The 18,832-nt window shown below is 42.0% G+C and overlaps 1 protein-coding gene across 2 annotated transcripts in view; it reads left to right on the forward strand.

Moving 5' to 3' along the window:
* LOC121613174 (XK-related protein 7-like) overlaps positions 1–8,955 on the forward strand; it is a 61,807-nt gene extending 52,852 nt beyond the window's left edge. The window contains exons 2-5 of one of the 2 annotated variants that reach the window (XM_041946467.1): positions 634–833; positions 6,465–6,684; positions 8,154–8,518; positions 8,591–8,955. In XM_041946467.1, coding sequence (XP_041802401.1) covers positions 634–833; positions 6,465–6,684; positions 8,154–8,518; positions 8,591–8,955 — 1,150 coding nt within the window. Of the gene's footprint in view, positions 1–633; positions 834–6,464; positions 6,685–8,153 lie in introns of both variants that reach the window. The other variant, XM_041946466.1, reaches the window with a different exon arrangement.
* The last annotated feature ends 9,877 nt before the right edge of the window (positions 8,956–18,832 follow it).

Genomic DNA, 18,832 nt, shown 5'->3' on the forward strand with positions numbered 1-18,832 from the left:
CATATCTGAAAACCTCAGTGTGAACAAAAAGCCTCCTAACTCGCCTCCTGTCTTTTTTACTTTTGAATAAATGCAATACAATACACTATATTTTTCATGAACGTGTGCACACGTAACATTTCTGGAAAATGAGATGAGATTTGGAAAAAAGAAATTTACAAAGAAAATTATATATTGTGCTGGAAAATTGTCACATTGATGCATTTCTCACTTGAAAAACTGTCTTTTCTTTATGGCTTAGCTCTAGATTTTATAGTTCTTTCAAAGGACCAGTTCAATCAAACTGCAGGCAGCTTCGGTTTGTTTCATCTGCTGATCTGAGATTCCTGCTGTGAATTATACAAAATAATGGGGACATTGTTGGTATATAGACACGATGCAAGACATCATTATACAAGCAAACCTCCGTCACATATGGGTGGTGCCAGAGATGTCTGACCGTTTATCATATTGTCTTGCACTCTAGTTGTTGACACCTGTGATCAGTGATCACCTGATGGTTTTCTGAACATATGGCTGCTACCTGTTGCAGGTCATTTTGAGATATGTGTGTGTGTATAATGTAATATTTGTTAGTGGTGCAGGTTTCTACTTTTTGCCCTCCCTGAACCTGTTTCTGTCTCTCGCCCTCAGGTACATCCACGCCCTCTACCTGGGCGCCCAGAGCCGTTGGCACGGCAACGGGCCCCGCCGCCACTTCCACTGGCGGCTGATGTTTGAGAGCGCTGACATCACCATGCTCCGCCTCCTGGAAGCCTTCCTGAAGTCGGCGCCGCAGCTCGTCCTCCAGCTGAGCATCATGATCCACGGAAACGCCGTCCTCCCTCTGCAGGGTGAGCCAGCTCCTGCTTCACTGCGCAGACTGTGACACATCGGTTTGATGCTCGCATTGCTGTTGATTGATAGGGTAAAACTGTATGCACCGAGGTCACTGATTGGCTTGTTTACCGCTCCTCTTGCTCAGCTTATTTAAACCACTTTATTCGGGGGTGCAGCTGAAAGTCGGTGCTGCTGAGATGTTACAGCTGCAGTAGACACAGCGGGTCAAAGGTGAAGCAGTCAGTCATCTCTTTTTAGTGATGTCACCCTGTTTGCACAACTGAACAGTAAACTTTTTAAGGACAATGTTGTCACAAATAATGAAACTTGAGAAAAATAAGACTAAAGTTGTGATATGACTGAATTATCCTTTAAGAAAACTTATGCTTATCTCTTTCATTGGATTTTGTTTTATTAGATTTTATCTGCTGTAAATTCTGACTGTTGAGAGAGAGAGTAAGGTTTAATGAAGTCTTTGTGTGTGTGTGTGTGTGAGTGAGTGTGTTTGTGTGTGTGTGTGTACATGTGTGTGTGTGGAGGGAAGGTATCAGTAGGAGACTCTATGCTTTATTCATGCACCTCTTAGAAGAAGCAGATTGGCCTTTGATGAATAAAACAAAACACACTTACTCTCTCTCTCTCTCACACACACACACACACACACACACACACACACACACACACACAGTCGTATTTCCATCACTTCAGAGGACATCACATTGGATTGGATTACAATACAGCAATAACCACTACCTGCCGAACCTGAACCTTAGTCCTTCAGTCTTCACCCTAAAATATAAAGATTTACTTTATTTGTGTTTCGTTCCCAACAGGAAGTCGAGTCCTCACACTGTGAGGGTGTAAACACATCAATGTGCCTGTGAGCCATGTTTCCTGAGGAGATTTAAAGTGGGATACTTTGATGGTTATGCAGGGTTTGCAGGTGCAGGCTACATTAACTGCCACTGAATGACCTGCTAACTACTATCGCTTTAACTACAAGATCATTTCTACACATTAATTTGATTGATTTATTGTACTGTGAAATGTAAAAACGCCCACCTGTTGCTCTGCTGTGTTGCATTATCTGCTGTGTTTATTGGAGGGCTCCAGCTTCCCTGCTCAGTGTATCTGCTTCAGTTGATTATAATGGACGCTCTCTGCAGTGGGCTACATTCATGCACCACGAATTTCAAGATTCAAGATTCAAGATTCAAGAGTCTTTATTGTCATTGAGCATGTCAATTAAATTTTCATTGCAACCCCCATGTTAGGAACAGATAGTAAGAAAGATGAGAAGATTAGAAAGAATAAATTAAGATAACTACAGTAAAATAAAATAAACCAACATGCAATAAAAATATTCGTAAAAGCAATTAAAAATATACCAGAATGAAAATATACTAAGGCAATAAAATATACTAAACAATAAACAATAAAATATGGAAGTGAAATATACAAGCAGAATAAAATATACACATTTCAGCCGATCCACCATCAGATCCTATGAGGGGAGACTGGCTGACCATAACAGCTCGGTGTAGCATGACCACTGCAGCGCCTGGACCTAAACATAATTCTAACATTAACACTAAAACCATGCCACGAATCTCAAACAGCCCTTTGAAGAACTGGGGACCAGGAACTGATCCCTGACTCCGTCTTTTCTCTCCTCACACAGATACAAGCATCAGAGCACACACACACATTTCTGTCTATTTTGGCAAGCTACTGTCCGTTAATAGGCGTTCATGTTTTTAAAGCTGAGCACTTACACAATACAGACTCTCCCACACAGCCTACATCACATTGATTAATCCATCAGCCAATCAATCAAATGAAACAACTGTCAGTGCTGCCAATTAATCATTCAAGTCATCTGTTAAGTACAAATCCCAGACATTAGCTGGTTCCAGTTTCTCCAAATGCTGGGATTTGCTGGGCTTGCCAAGCATAACAAACTGCATCTGTCTTTTTCTACCCATAATCCCCCTTGTTTTGGGTTCATTCCTTGTATCGCTGCTGTGGCTTATTTTCTTAAGCAGCATTCTGAGACGCTTCTGGTGTCATTGGTCTGACTTCTAAACCGTTTCTGAAAGGAAAATATATGTCACGTGAAGGATGTTGTTGGTATGAAAACATTCGGAGAAGCTGCTCAAACTGCTCCAACACCATAATCCACTTCCTCGCTCCTCGTCCATGTGCTCATCATGGACAAAAGCGGCTGAAATGTGGGGCTTCAATGATGTCGATGACGCAGCAGAAGTGAATTACACTGTTTGGCGAAGAGTTATTAATGTTTCTGAACATAACTGATCAGATGAATATTCTCATTGTTTTTCTTTTCTTTTGTAAAAATAATAAACTTTATTTTTGGGACGCTTTTCTAAACAGAAGTTACAAATGCAGCACAATAAAATACAAAATAAACGAGGCTGTTAACTTTTTGGAAATGTAGAGTAACGCGTAGAGTGATGCGTGGCCATGCAGTCTCATCAAAACATACTGAGAGCCGAGCCTAACCCTGAGCCTCCGAGACAGTTCTGTAATGAGTGTAGCATTACCGAGGTCAGTGGGCTTAATTACAAGGTATAGCTGTGTGTCATCAGCAAAAAATTAAATGAGATAACCTGGCAATAAATGATATCACCCAGATGCAGATGAAGAGAGAATCAAATAGGACCAAGAACTGACTCTTGAGGCACTCCAAACCTAATGTTGGCCAAACAAAAGAGACACGCTTGTCTCTAAACTGTCTGTTGTTTCTGGGCAGGAAGTGAATCACTTTAAAGTCACCCGGTATCTCAGCCTGTCAGTGAGAGAGCAGTGGTCCATCGTGTCAAATGATGCACATAAATCTGCATTATAAGACTGAAATAGAGCACAGGTATCTGAAGGGTCATTGGTTACTCTCAGGAGGACCACTAGAGTCAGTTACAACTGACTAAATTTAAAGTGACCATAGCCGCTGATTTCCATTTGTGAGACCACTACAAACTATTTGGAACTACCAATAAAAAGAAGTTACTTTCTGTAATGCGCCAAATTCTCTTCATGACATTAAGGCACGTCATGTTAAGCTCTTAAAAAGCTTTTTCAGCTCTTTCTCTGCTCAAATTTTAATGCCTTCGCAGCACGTCTCACGGCTAATTTGAGACAAGACTGCATGATTAACACACATGAATGTTTAATGTGTTTAACTGCTCTCAGGGCAGCTCGTGGCGGCTGATGATCATTTGACTTCAGTCAAAACTGGTTCAGGTCTATTTGAATGAGCAACAGGGGAAAAAAAACTGTTTTTTAGGACATGGTTGGCTTTGCTGGTACTGTGGTGATAACGAGCAGTGGTGCCTTATCACTAAGTCACTTAAAGATGCTGAATTAGCATTTTAGCTACGATTTATTAGTCATTAAATAATATTGAGACATTAGTCGTTGTCACATTGTGTGATTTTAACGGTTTGTTCTGATCCAGAACATCAAATATCTTACTATGACAATCTGGTCGTGGTCGTTCAGTTTGATTTTGAAATTCATCCACAGACAATGGTTCCTCATGTTTTTGGTGAACTCCACCCCTCCCTTCGTCACCACCATCAGGACAAATTTCTGCTTTGCACACAAGACAGTTCATAATAAAATAAAGAGATTGTCATGAAATTTCCTGATCGTCTATCTGCTCTCCAGAGGAGGAATCCATTTTGTTTCGATAACTGAGATAACGATAAATCAGCCAATCCAGATTTGTGATGATCAGTGAGTGCAACACACAGTTCAAAAGAAACATCAGCGTTGTTTGATGGCCAAAATGTGTAATGGCGTCACTGTTTCTAAACTACTTCAAACATTAAACTGACATTAAACTCAGTTATAATTCATCTGAAACACCACAGCCACAGCTGTTTTTGTTAAAGTGTGCCACACCGCTGGTCCATCTTCTGAATTTCTATCTGAATTCTCTGAGTTTTTATCAAGTTTAGTCCTTAAAACAGATGAAGTAATTATTATAACGTTGATGTGATAGCCTTAGTGCTGCGTTGATGTCATTATTAGACCCGGTCTGTCAGAGCGTACATGAACCCCCGCTCACTGTTTTAGACACGGCCTCGACCTTGTTCTGACGTATGCCGACGAAATTGAACATTTAATCATCTCTTCACAGAATCCTCTTTTATCAGACATCATTTGCAGTTTCAGTTCCTGTTAGCTGACGAGCCTCCATTCGACAAAAAATCCTGCACAACGTCTGTCTGATGGCGCCGTGGCTAAATTTACGGACGTGATTCTATTTGCATTTAATTTGACACCATGACTGAATGCAACAGAGACTCCCATGCTCACTTAGTTCCTCCTACGTTGATGTATTATTGTTTTTATTATCATTGTCGTTGTCGTTGTTGTTATATACCATGTACTATTTTCTCATGATGTCACGGTTCGCAGACAGAGGCCCAAGCGCAGACGAAGTTCACAGCACACAACTAAGTTTTCACCAGAGTTTATTTACAATATGTTTAAATACAAAAACCCACGAGTGTGATAATATGTACAGTGAAGGGCTACAACTAACCAGATACCCAGAGCAATTATTACACAAAATCAGAGTACTAGGCTAAATGGCAAAGTTATTGGACGGGAACCTAACTAACAGGAAACAAGACTGGCAACAAAACACTAAATGTAGAAAACACAACTAAACGTAGAGGACTTAGAACCAAGTTAAGCCAGGGACAAACTAAAGCTACGAAACTAATATTACAGGACCAACAAGAGACAAGGGTTACTGACGGAGACTGAGGGGAAGGCTGGAGGTGTGGCAGATGGTAGCGGACAGGTGTGGCAGTAGATGAGGCTTGGCTGGAGTTGGAGCAGAGGGTTTAGAGCAGCAGAGTCTTCGGAGACCAGAGGTGAATATAGCAGAAGGTAGCAGGGTGGTCCAAAACTGAGGCAGAGCAAAGACACAATTAGGTCAAGCACCGAAATGACAAAAAGCAGACTTACAGATCTTGAGCAGCTGGGAATAAACTAACTGGAGGTAGTTTACGGTCCGGCGTCGAGCCATGGACTGAAGCTGGTATTTATGGCAGCAAGGAGAACAATGGAGCTGAGTAGACCACACCCTGCTGCAGGTGAGTAGGGTTGACAATCAGCAGATCACCGCACCTGTCCGTGCCTCACACACCAGCCTGCACACGCCCACCTAAGGATGAGTGTGATAGAAAGAGGGAGAGAGAGGAGGGGAGGGGAAGAGGGATTGCCACTAGGAGAGGGCAGAAGTGGAGGGCGTGACACATTAGTCATATTTCTAGCATTGTCATTATCATCATTCTCTCTCTCTCTCTCCAAACCCCACCGGTCGAGGCAGATGGTCGCCCACCCAGATCCTGGTTCTGTTCAAGGTTTCTGTCTGTTAAAAAGCAGCTTTTCCTCGCTGCTCATTGGGCGGTTGTTGGGTCTGGACCTCCTCTATATGAAAAGTGTTATGAGATCACTTTTGTTGTGATAAATAAAACTTTGATTTATGCCAGTTATCTCCATTTCTTCCCTCCCCCCCCTCAGTGCCAAATTCTCTTTCTATTTTCGTTAATTCCTTCCCAACCTCTCTTTCTTCCCCCCTCTGTCTCTCTCTTCATCTGTTTCTCCAGGTCTCTCGGCCTCTGCCTCCCTGGTCTCTCTGGCCTGGATGATTGCCTCCTACCAGAAGGTTCTGCGGGACTCCCGCGACGACAAGCTGCCCATGTCCTACAAGGCCGTGATCACGCAGATGCTGTGGCACTTCTTCACCATCGGGGCGAGGACCGTGGCCTTCGCCCTCTTCGCCTCCGTCTTCCAGCTCTACTTCGGCATATTCATCGTCAGCCACTGGTGCGCCATATGTGACCGGATGCAAAGAGTCCGGGTTCACAGGGAGAAGCTCAGAATGTGGCAGTTTAGAAAGTTATGAATTATGAATAGCTATCAGGATGAAGCTCTGGGTCCTTCTCTCAATTCTAGCAACCAGGAAAAAAATCTTTTCTTTGGGTGTTTTGTAGTTTAGAATTATTATCCAGCCATTGACTGGCTGCATTAAGATTAAACAAATATTGAATCAGTCATCTTGTAGCTGAACAGCTGGTTCCCCAACAGAAACAGATGATAAATTATTCAGTTGTCTCTGAAATTACAGCCTTAAGAAAGTTACACAACAATGTATTTTCCTGCATAATACCATAAACAGCAATGCATTTCAGTAAACAGCTTCCTGTAGTAAATAGTAAATGAACATGGTAAATATCCTCTTTTACCATAAGCCTTTTAATTAGCTCATTAACTGCATTAAATCACAAAACCAGCTTTCTCTGCACTTTACAGGTTCTTTCCCTCAACACTTAGTAGTGGCTAATTTATACATTTCCTCCCCCATTCATTGTAATTATAGATTTATGAAATTGGTTGTCTTCTGTGAGCAGAGATTCAATATCAACGTCTCATCTTGTGCTAAGCATTATGAATTTAACTTTGATCCTTTTATAAGCAGATCATAGATTTAAATCACTAAATATGCGTTGTGTGAACTTACTAATGATATCTTGTCATGCTAATCTCATTGTAATTGTGGAGGTGATTTATGATGCGATACAGTTACAAGGACAAAACAACTTGTAATCAAAGACAACTTAGCATGGCGTCATGAACATTGTTCTCCGCTCCAAGAGGCTTCATAATTTCTAGTGACAGCTAATTAGGTCCCCAAGCAAACAGTTTATTTGACCTCTGTAGGTGTGATGATAAAGACCAGTCAGCAATTTATTTTAGATATTTTATGCTAGGGGATACACAGGTGTGTCCGAAAGTCCATGAGTGAAAAATTTTGGCATCATTATGAATTGACCTCTATGAAAGCCCGATCCTCTTCCCTTGAAGTCTGGACCAAAGACTGATAACTCCATTCGTATATAAAAATGCATCACCAGGACTCAAGGCCACACATGAAGCCCATTTGGCTCTGGTTGAAATAACTGTGACCTGGTTACGCCTTCCTCTGCCCCAACTACGCAATGACATAGTTGCCTGGTTGTCTTTTCTTGCCTTGACAAGGTGGCATCGTTGTCCAGTGCTGTTTTACTGCTTTTATCTACAGTGTAAAAATTTGCAGCTGTAGTAATGACTTGAATAACTAGAAATAACAAAACACATGTCAGTATTACTGCAAAGAATAGTTGTTCTCTTGTAGAAAACAGAAAATCAGTCATTCTTGACTTGTTAAAGTTGTCCATCTTATTCCACATTATCACAAGTCATCCCAAAATCCAGGTGTTCTACTGCTACTAACAGTATTTATTATTGTCTTTCAGGTGCGTCATGACCTTCTGGATCATCCAAGGTGAAACCGACTTCTGCATGTCCAAGTGGGAGGAAATCATCTACAACATGGTGGTGGGCATCATCTACATCTTCTGCTGGTTCAATGTCAAGGAGGGCCCCAGCCGCTTCCGTATGACGGTCTACTACTCTGTGACGCTGGCTGAGAATGTGGCACTGACCGCCGCCTGGTACACCTACCGAGGCCCGCACACCTCCGACTCCTACGCCCTGGTGGTGGTGTGTCTGGTAGCCTGCAGCTTCGCCCTGGGAACCTTCTTCATGTTGGTGTACTACTGCTGGCTGCACCCTGACGGGCCCGTTCTGGGGTCACAGTGGGGAGGTTGTGTGGACGAGGGTGTGGTGGGCGCAGGAGGGGTAGCAGGAGTGATTGATGCTTGTCTCACCCCATCCCAAGGGTCCCAAACAGACATGGTCATTACCAGCCCTCCGAGGACTCTCCCCAGGACTAAAGACACGGGAGAGCCGGTTCCTGGGGAGCGAGACAGAGACAGGGACAGTTGCCTGCCTGTCTTCCAGGTGCGTCCCTCCCCATCTTCCTCTCCTGCACTCCTTCACAGGACCTCCTCCTCGTCCCGTGCACAGGAGGGCCCCGTGATCCGGATCGACCTCCCAAGAAAGCGATACCCAGCCTGGGATGCGCACTTTATCGATCGGCGTCTCCGCAAGACCATTCTGCTTCTGGAGACCACATCAGCCGTCAGCCCCAGGATACAGTACAGGAGTAGCATGATGGGCAGCAAAGAGGTATTAGAATATGAGACAACTGTCTAAGCCAACAGGGGCTCTTAAACTTAAAAGTGCAGTCTGGGACCAAGGCTCAGCCTGAGATCAGTTCTCATCCCAGGACTACCTACGTCAGGAGAAGCATGGAAAGGAGACACAGAGTGTCAGACAACTCTTTAAAGAAATCAAGGTTGTCAAAACTTGATTGTAAAATGTAAAGCGCAATCTAGGACCAAGGCTCTCCCCTTAGGCCGCAGTCCGGGAGTAAGTAGCATGAATGAGCCCTGGGAAGTAAATGGAGTACCACTGAACTGGGATAATCTTCATCTTTTCTAAAAGCTTGGAGGTGAGAAATTTAATCTCTCATCCTGGGACCAAGGAGCGTTAGATTTAGTTTCATCCTGCACGGTTAGAACAAGAAGCAAAAGGATTTGAGAGCAATGACGTTGCAGAGTTTGAGATAATTGAGGAACAGTCTGCTGCATGAACTTGAGCCTCGGACCCCGGAGACTCAACAGAGACTTCCCAGGGAACTCTAACAGACTGGCTGCCAGAGTTTGCACAGGACATGCAATCAGTTTGGTTTGGTAGCAAATGAGATGCTGATAAAAAAAAAGGGGCTCGCCATCTAATAACTATTGCTTGAGTGATTTGCAGGTCAAAAGATGGACATCTGGGTTAAAATTTGGTTGAAAAGCGATGTCTCGTTCTGTTTAGAAATCTGTGTTACATATAACAATAGGTTAGACATGTTGTTTAAACAGCAGTTAAATTAATATATTTCATCTTTCAGAGAACCAGGACAAAACTACAGGATGAAATATACTGAAAATGTGAATTAAACAGTAATTTTAGCCACATTTAGTCCAGTTTTAACCAAGATGTCTATATTTCTTTTTGCCTCCAAATCACTAATACGTTAATTAGCTGAGTATGGTTCATATTGTAAGAAATGCAGTGATTTTGCAGAGTATACAGTATGAGGCAAATAGGAATGGATTTGTCTTAGCTGGGAAAGATTTGACATCAAAAAGGTTGCGTGTCGCTCCCAAACTTTGGTAACTGTCCTTTAAGCATTCTGTCTGTGGTGTCCAAAGAGAAAGCAGTCTCATATTTTGGGCTCCAGTCTCATGAGAACACAAGAACCCATGAAACGCAGGCTCACAGTTTAGGTCCAGATGGTCAATGACATGTAGGCCTGAGATACAAGTGATAACAGTCACCCATCCATGGGTGATACGAAAGCAGCCATAACAAAAGTCCCGCTGTTTCCATCCCTGCTGCACTGTCACCGCCAACCTGAGGAAGGAAGAAACAATCAGGACTGGATGTGAGGATGTAAGGTGGACGACTTCTGCAATGGCTACCACCATTAACCACGAACAGGCCTGTGATGTACAGTTGAATAAATACAGGAGTCAGATATAAGCTATTATAATAAGCTGTAGTTAGGTGATGAATGACTTTTGAGTGAAGAAGCCTCGTTTACTCGTAAGAGTCTAAATGTTGTCCACTTTCCTCGCAATGCACACCATGCAGGGGTATGAAGGGTATCATGAGCAGCCTCATTATCCCAAAACATTTTCCAGTGTTTGGTGTTTGGGGGAAACAGTAGCTGAGGAGAAAATTTTAATCTTTTAATCATGTCAGCAGACCTCAAAGCATCCTAGAATGGTTTGTCGGAATGTGAAAACGCCAGAAAACATCCAGTAAGAGGTTAAAACATGTAAGAATACATGCAAAGCAAAAGCAAACTGACAACAAATGCTCAAAGATGCAAAGCGCCATCGTGTTTGTGCAGACTAGCTATTTAGCAATAGCTGCAGTTTCACGCTACATATAGGATGTTGACGGTCATTTGAGGGTTTGGACTTTTTGAAAGGCGGCGTTGTTTACAAAATGAAACCATGTACAGGCCTTTGGTTCAAAGTAGATATTTGCATATTCAGCTTTGGACGGATAAATGACACCGTGAGTAGGAAAAATGAAACGGTACGAGCTGGTGAGAAATCCGCTTTGCTCCTTCAAACTGCTGTTGCGATGCCCCGAAGCGAAGAGCCACATCAGGAACAAATTCAGCGGAGCTGATCAGTAACCAGCTTCAGAGGTCGAAGTTTAAACGCAGCAGCTCCCAGGTGTGAATGAGTGTTACTATCAATTAGCAGCAGCTAGATTCTGAGAAAGTCAAGCATGGTCAGCAACAGCACCTGAAGGAAGAACAGTAAAAAAAAAAAAAAAAAAACACACTAGCATCAAAGCTAACTTCTGTCCTCTCTCATATCACACAACAGATTTCTCTTCAGCAGTTTGTCTTTGAAGTTCTTTTCAAAGACATTTTCCTTCTTTAAAAGCCTTTAGGGTTGGTCTGTGCATTTAAGGTGATCTGATTCGTTATGAAGTAGGACTTCTTTAAGTTGATCCCTGAAACATTTAAACCGGTGTTGTGATTGTTTTAGATAAAGGCAGCAGGTGTTAGCATTTTTAGCAAGCACTCAGCACTCAAAAGCATTTCTCTGAGAAAAAACATTGCATTCCCATGTGACCCCGAATCATCCCGAAACGCATGTTCATCAAAACACGTTTGAAGATGTATTTGAGATACTGTGCAGTGATAAGGCTCCAAGCTCGTGACATACCTAAACTGTTTGGGTTTTTTTTTTTTGTTTTTTTTTTTTAGATTATTTTTCAGGCTTTTTTGGCCTTTATTGGACAGTAACAGCTGAAGAGAGACAGCAAAGGGCCTGGGCTGAATCAGATCAAACCCAGGCTGCTGTAAGGACTCAGCCTTGGCACATGGTGCACACGCTCACGCTCTATGTGAGCGACCAGGACACCTGGTTTTGTTTTAACCGTAGTAGCTAAAGTAAGCAAGAATTTCACAACCCAACAAGCATTTAGAAGATGCCGATGTTCAGGGGGTCACCAATTCATGGCTGACTGACAGGAGCACAAAGAACTAAATACTATGGCACATTAAAAACTCTTATTAACCCCTTGACGCCTGAATTTATTTAGAATTATATTAAAATTAATTTTTTTGTTAATTTTTCTGTAGCACATACAATAGTGTGAGTTTAAATGTTAGCGACAACAGGCGTTAATGCTTAAATGCTATAAAAATTCATAAATGTGCATCATAAAAGCCATTTAAAATTCATTTATTTCATCAAAACAGCCACAAAATTGGCTTGCAACCATTACATCGTAACAACAACACAACGGATGTAGTTTTCACTTTGACCGGTCCGACGAGAAACCAGTGCTTGCAAAAGGTTCCTGGGTGTGTGTTGAAAATGCACAAACCGGCATTAGAGGAATGCATGCGCCATTCGGCTGCAATGTGGATTAAAGCGGTGTGATGTGAATTCGCAACAATCGGCGTTAAGGGGTTAACCTGCTCTGACCTTGTGTCAAAGATACAAACTTTACTTTACAAAGCGGAATAAGCAACATTCTTGATTTACCTTTGATTCTGGCTCTTCCCTTCCAGATCCTTTAAAGCAGGTATATCAGCATCAAAATTCAACATCAAAATGTTTATAGTGTAAAAACTGAGAATCTGCTTAACAACAAGTGTTTCACCCAGAGAAGAGCCGTTGATCATGAGTGAACCTGTTCACCGTCTCCACCCTCATGGACGACAGGAAGAAAACATTTACTGTCGATTGGAGCAGTGCGCCGTTTCCTGGCTAAGTCTTCAGAGTTCACACATTTCCCTCCCGCTGCCGTCAGGGGCCAACAGAAACATGTTTGTTGTCGCAGTATCCAGTTAATTATCATCTTTATGCTGATGATGCATGTGTATATTCTGACGTGTTGAAGGGAAGTTTTTCCAACCTTGTGCACTTTAGGTTGAGGAAAAAAGCAAGTGACAAAGAGCAGTTTATACTGTATACTTGCTTTTTAACATGTAGATAAGCACCTGAGATGCTTACCTACATATTTTGTGTCTACTGGGAGGATAAAAAAGTAGACGGTTAGATCGAGGCAAAATAATCTGGGTTGACAGCAGAATAGAGTCATGCTTTACTTCCCTTACTGTCATGTGTCCAATTACATCTTGCAAATGGGTTGCATTGTTTTCTGATGAACAGTCCACGCTCTGAAGGATCACTGGATGCACGGGGTGGCCATCATGTACACGCATGTATCGTGAAAAGCTACTGTATAATTACTCCGGCCTCACAAGGTTTGTGGTCGTGTTTCTAATGAAGACACCAAGGGCAAAAATATCCGTATAAGCTCACTTTGGACATATATGTGTGTCTCCTCTGCAGGGAAGCTATTGTGTCATTTTAACTCTGGTGGTTAGAAACGGAAAAATCAACAACCAGGAATTGAATTTTCAAATTAATATTGGCAAAAACTTTATTATCCTGACAGTGTTGTGTCCTACCTGATCGTGTGGATGTTGGTGACAGTCACTGCGATGTTAATGGTGCTGAAAAACGACTCTTATGTCAAAAATGATTACGTCATGTCGAACATGATAGGCTAATGTACAGATAATGCATCAACCACTGAGGGCGAGGCTTCGCGTTCTCTGATTGGGTAATGAACCAGTCCTTTGTCGTTGAGGTAAAATAACAGTTAAAAGTGGTGCGCTGAATATATATCAACTTGAACAAATCATGTTAAAAAGTAAACAGTGAGTTTAAAAACTCATATCATCTTTTATTAATTGATGCAAGTATTTATGTTTATTTTTGTATTTGTTTTATATCTATTTATCTATTGTTTACTCACTCGGTGGCCATGTCTTTGGTATGACTCTTATATTAAGATGTAAAAAGTGAAAATAGATTTTTTTTTACTCATTCTATATATCTGTATATACCAGCGTGGCGCTATACTAGGACGTGTGTGTGTGTGTGTGAGTATGTGTGCTTTGGTTTGTATGTATGTATTGTATGTACAGTACGTATGTAAGGATGTGCTCTAAGTTTTTTTGATAATGCTGCTTCAACATCCTCTGAGTGAACGAGCAGAAAAACAAACCAGTGGTGAAAATATCTATGACGCTGTTAAAAAAGAACTCAACAAGCTGTGCTGATAACTGTAGATGGGAACAATACTGTAGTAAACATGGCTGAACAGCCGTCGAAAATAAGCTGCTGTGCCTGTGTTTTCTTCTACTGCGACAGAGGGAGGAAGTTACTCTGCATTGTACTGTTTTGAGGGTACTTGTACTTTGATTGAGTGTTTCTAATTTGTGTAGCTTTATTCTTCTAGGTCACTCCGTGTGGGAGGGAAGTATTGTACTCTTTGCTTCCTTCCATGTATACATGACAGCTTACTTAACTTTCTACACACCAAACACACGACAAACTCAGATGGTGCAGTTCTGTACATTAAAAGTACCTGAGAGTAGTATCAGTAGTACAGTGGCATCTCTTTGACAGATGAGTGTTTTGATGATTTAAAAGACTCTGAACACAATGAGCACTTTTACTGTTGACACTTATGGATATTTGCTGCTAATACTGATGTAAAATTTGGGTTATTACAGCTTTTATTTACACACCGAATGAATGCTTCTGAACCTTTAAATGGTCAAACCTTGCTCCTACAAACTCGGCCATATATGCCCCTAATTTGCCAAATATGTTTAATTGAGTGGGAAGTGCTACTTTGAAGTGCCTCATGGAGTTTGTCGGGAGGTGGTCAGGAGAACCAAGTGCAGGACTTTGACGCTGCAGACTGACATTTGGATCTCGATTAAGGCAACAAAAGCACTTTGGTTAAGAGCAGAGAGAGAGTGTGTTTTTGGTTAAATGCCAGTTAAGTAAACAAGTCGTGTCTTATGCTTCAAGTCAGGATTCACTTTTTCAGTATTTTACCAGGACCAGGACCTTTCCCGAACCTTACCCACATGTTAGTGGTTGGGGTTCAGGAGAGAAAGTGCCTGAACGTACCATGAAATTGTTTAAAGATGCTGTAGTTGCCATGAGTGGGTTTTGCATTGCAAGGTTAGTACGACTCATATTTACATGTATTGTTAGGCTGCAGCCTCTAGTGGCCGTGCTCGCCGTGGACTTTCAACCAGGAGGCTGCTGTTCTGCTTTAAGCTAACCAAGTAGGTTTGCTGCCTATGCAAAATGTGACCATTTCACAGATATGAGGATGAAGCTCCAGTACGACCAAGGTCAGGTACACCTGGTTCTCTCATATATCTCTCGTATAGTCGTTGGCGGCCGACCTATTCAGTCATTCAGGTATGATGACGTGTTGAGTAAAATGTTACGAATATTTTGCCTCTTGCCAAATTAGCCACACGTCCCCATTGTGTTGATTGAAAATCTGATTTTATGATTTGGGCAGCATTGAAAATGTGTCTGCTGTTGTAAAATTAGAACTACATGCAACATTTTTGCTTTTTTTTATTTTACCAATTTCAACATCTCAGCTTTTAATAATGTAAACACAACGAAGAGTCAACATCAAGTTTAATGCATTTACTTGTTTTTGTTTCTCAAAAGATTTTGCTACCTTGATGAGTGATGTTTGATAATCAGGCTTGGAGTGTGATGTATTCAGGGGTCTGATGGCTTGACTGACAGGTGTGTCAGCCAATCACATTCAGCTGTAGTGACGAATCAAAAGTGATCCATCCTTCCCTCCTTTGTTTTGCTGAATGGCTCTAAATACTACAGTACCCATGAGCCTCCACGGCTGTGTTACAGCCACAAAACGCTGATTGAAGCTCAGTGTCTGTCCACCATTGGTTCTGGTGGAACAGAATCTAAAGCCCTCTGATTGGCTGTGTCTCTGCGGTTGCTCTGTATGTTTGGACTGTAGCGTCTTCAGGTGTGAAACAGACCCCCTCCCCTGAATCTTCACGCCCCGTTTCTCTCGCTTCCTCTCAGCTCTGCTCGGTCTTTCCTCTCGAGGCGACAACAGAATCTCTCCCTCAAACCGACTTCCTTTGATCTCTCCATCTCTCCCTCGCATCAGCATCCCTCCATCCTGAGGATTTGTTGTTTATTTGGTCGGCGTCTCTGGAGATCCAGCGACCAAACAACAATCGCTGCTGCTGCTCTCCTTCGCTTCAGGTCCAAGCTGCATCGTTTTTCCAGTCTGGCTCTTCCTTGTTTTCATTCATTTCACAGCAGACAGGAGGAAAAAGAAGAAGAGCATTCCTCCACTTCCTCCCTCTCTCCTCTTTTTCTTCCCTCCTTCCTTCCTTCCTTCCCTGATGTTTTCAGCATCAGCCTCTTACTCTTCTCCCTCCAAATGATCTCCTTTCTTTCATTTTCATTCTTCATTCCTCCTTCTCTCCTTCCTTCCTTCCTTCCTTCCTTCTTTTCATTGTTGATCTACTTGTCCTTTCTGTCTTTCCCTGTCCTCTTTTCCTTTTTCCTTTCCTTTTCTCCTTTACTTTCTTTCATACATCCTGTCTTTGATTTATTTATTTCCACTTCTTCTTCCATGCCACCTTTCTGATTTCCTACTTTGCTCCCTTCTTTCTCCTACTCCTCAACCATTCCTTTTAGCTGCATCTTCCGTCTCCTCCTCATCCTCATTTTTGTCCGTACCTCTTTCCATCGTCTTCCTTCCCTCCATCCTCTTCCAACAATCTTCTCCTTCATGCTTATTTTCCTCCTTTTTTTCCCCTCCTCTTGCATCAGACCTCCTTCCTCATGTGTGATTTTGAAGCGTGGGGTCTTTTAGGGATGCTGCCTCTTTGATATCGCTGATACACACACACACACACACACACACACACACACACAGATGTACATGCATAAATTCACACATAATTCACCCAATACACACTCTCACACACTTTCTGAGATACAGAGAAAATGCACCAAGGTTTGACATACTTTGAAGTTCACACAAGCATGACTGATGTGTGTGTGTGTGTGTGTGTGTGTGTGTGTGTGTGTGTGTGTGTGTGTTTGTGTGTGTGTGTCAAAGAGGAAGAACATCAAGAGCAGGTGAGTACATGTGACTTCTAAAGTATATGTGCATTTATTTAGTGTGAGTGTGAAATGTGTGTGTGTGTGTGTGTGAATGTGTGTCAAAGAGAAAGGTGAGTACATGTGATTCCTAAAGTATATGTGCATTTACAGTATGTAGTATGAGTTTGAAATGTCTGTGTGTGTGTGTGTGTAGCCTCAATAAACATCTGTAAATGCAGTAAGAAACACAAATTAACTTCATGTTCTGTGTCATTTGTTTTGCACTGATTAAAGACCACAGCCCTGAAAAGTAAGAGGTAACAAAAAGATGTTTCATTACATGAAAAACTGCATTTCAGTTTATCTTAAATGATTTGAATTGTTTTCAGTCCAGAGACTGATTGTCTGGAGAAAAGGACGTTCGAGTTTTGTTTGATCTCTCACTGATGTGTCAGAGTTGGTGAAAATGTTAGTTTGGTGCAGAAAGAATTTATCCGCTGTTCATTTTGACACGGTTAAGCCCCCGGCGAACTTTCTCAAGGTTTAGAGAGAGGGGGAAGGAGGGAGGGAGGGGGGGCAGAGAGATGACGACAGTGAGAGTGAGAGTGAGAGAGTGAGAGAGATCGGGACAAGAATAAGAGCACTTAGATAAATGCCCCATCTTTGTCTCCCGTTGCCTAGGTAACTGGGTGATCGTTAAGCCGTTAGCCCCCCGGTCACCATGGAGTGGTTACCCTGACGATAGGTGTGTATGTGATGTGCGTGTCTGTGTTCACATCACACACTCAACTACTTACCTGTCTGCATGTAACCATGTAACATGCTTACACAGTGTGTGTGTGTGTGTGTGTGTGTGTGTGTGCGTGTGTGTGTGTGAGAGAGAGAGAGAGACAGTGCGTGTGTGTGTGTGTATGTGTGTCAGAAAGGTCACAGGTTCGATGTCGTCTCCTCTGCCTCCATCAGTGTCCTGCTGAGAAAAAAATTGTCTTTCCATCCATCCTCTCCTCCTCCTTCCTCCTCCAGTCAGTCTTCATCGCAGCGTCGCCTCCCTGTGGTCAAACCTGCTCACTGCAGCTGAAGTTCACGTACGCCTGTGAATATTTAATCCTGTAAAGAGTAAATCACCTTTGAATCACAGGTATGTGTCAGATGATTCTTTTGTCTGTTCATCTTGGTCTTTGTCATTTTGAAAATCTTTGATATAAATCACCTGCAGTGATGTCACTGATTTGGTGTGACTTTAATTTAAATATGTCTACTGAAGAATGACACGTTCTGCTCATACTGCTCATTCAGCTGCACAACTGCTTTACACCTTTTAATTCACTTACCTGAAACCTGAAAACTGAGCGGATAACAAATTTCAGAACATCATTGTAAATTATTGACTTAATTTTCATCTTTAATTTTACCCGTAAGCATCTTTATTTTTTTTTTAATCAGCACTGAAGCAGATATGTGCACTGCAATGCTTGTTCCTGCTCTTCATTGAAGCTATAGGATATCTAAGATAAGATAAAATAAGATATAACTTTACTGATCTCACGCCAGGAAATTATGTTGTTACAGACAGCAAGAATAACGAACGAAGAAGGAGACGTAGAAAAAACAAAACAAAGACGGATGGAAGGACAGCTCAGTTTCTCAATGGAGAATTGACAGGGAAATATCAGGTATTTCTTTATAACATTTAATTGGTTACTAAATAAGCAATAATGTACATGAACAAAAAAAATTAAACACTTAAAAGCTCATGGTGCTTCGACTGTGTGGGTGTCGTTTGATCACATTTGATTGACAGATGTGTCTCCACGTAGGATCCCAGCACTGATTTGAAGAACCTTAATGAAAAAATATGTCTGCAGGACCTTTAAGGACCTTTTCTCATCACTTCAAATGTGATCGACGCTGAAGAAAGAAGCATTCAACGTGAATGTGTTGTGTGGAGTCACTGGAGTTAATTAAAGGCTTGCATTAACGGACTTGCAGCTAAATTTGAAAGTGCTGTGAAAGTTAACGCT

Source organism: Chelmon rostratus, chromosome 10 (genome assembly GCF_017976325.1).
Source record: "Chelmon rostratus isolate fCheRos1 chromosome 10, fCheRos1.pri, whole genome shotgun sequence".
NCBI lineage: Eukaryota > Metazoa > Chordata > Actinopteri > Chaetodontiformes > Chaetodontidae > Chelmon > Chelmon rostratus.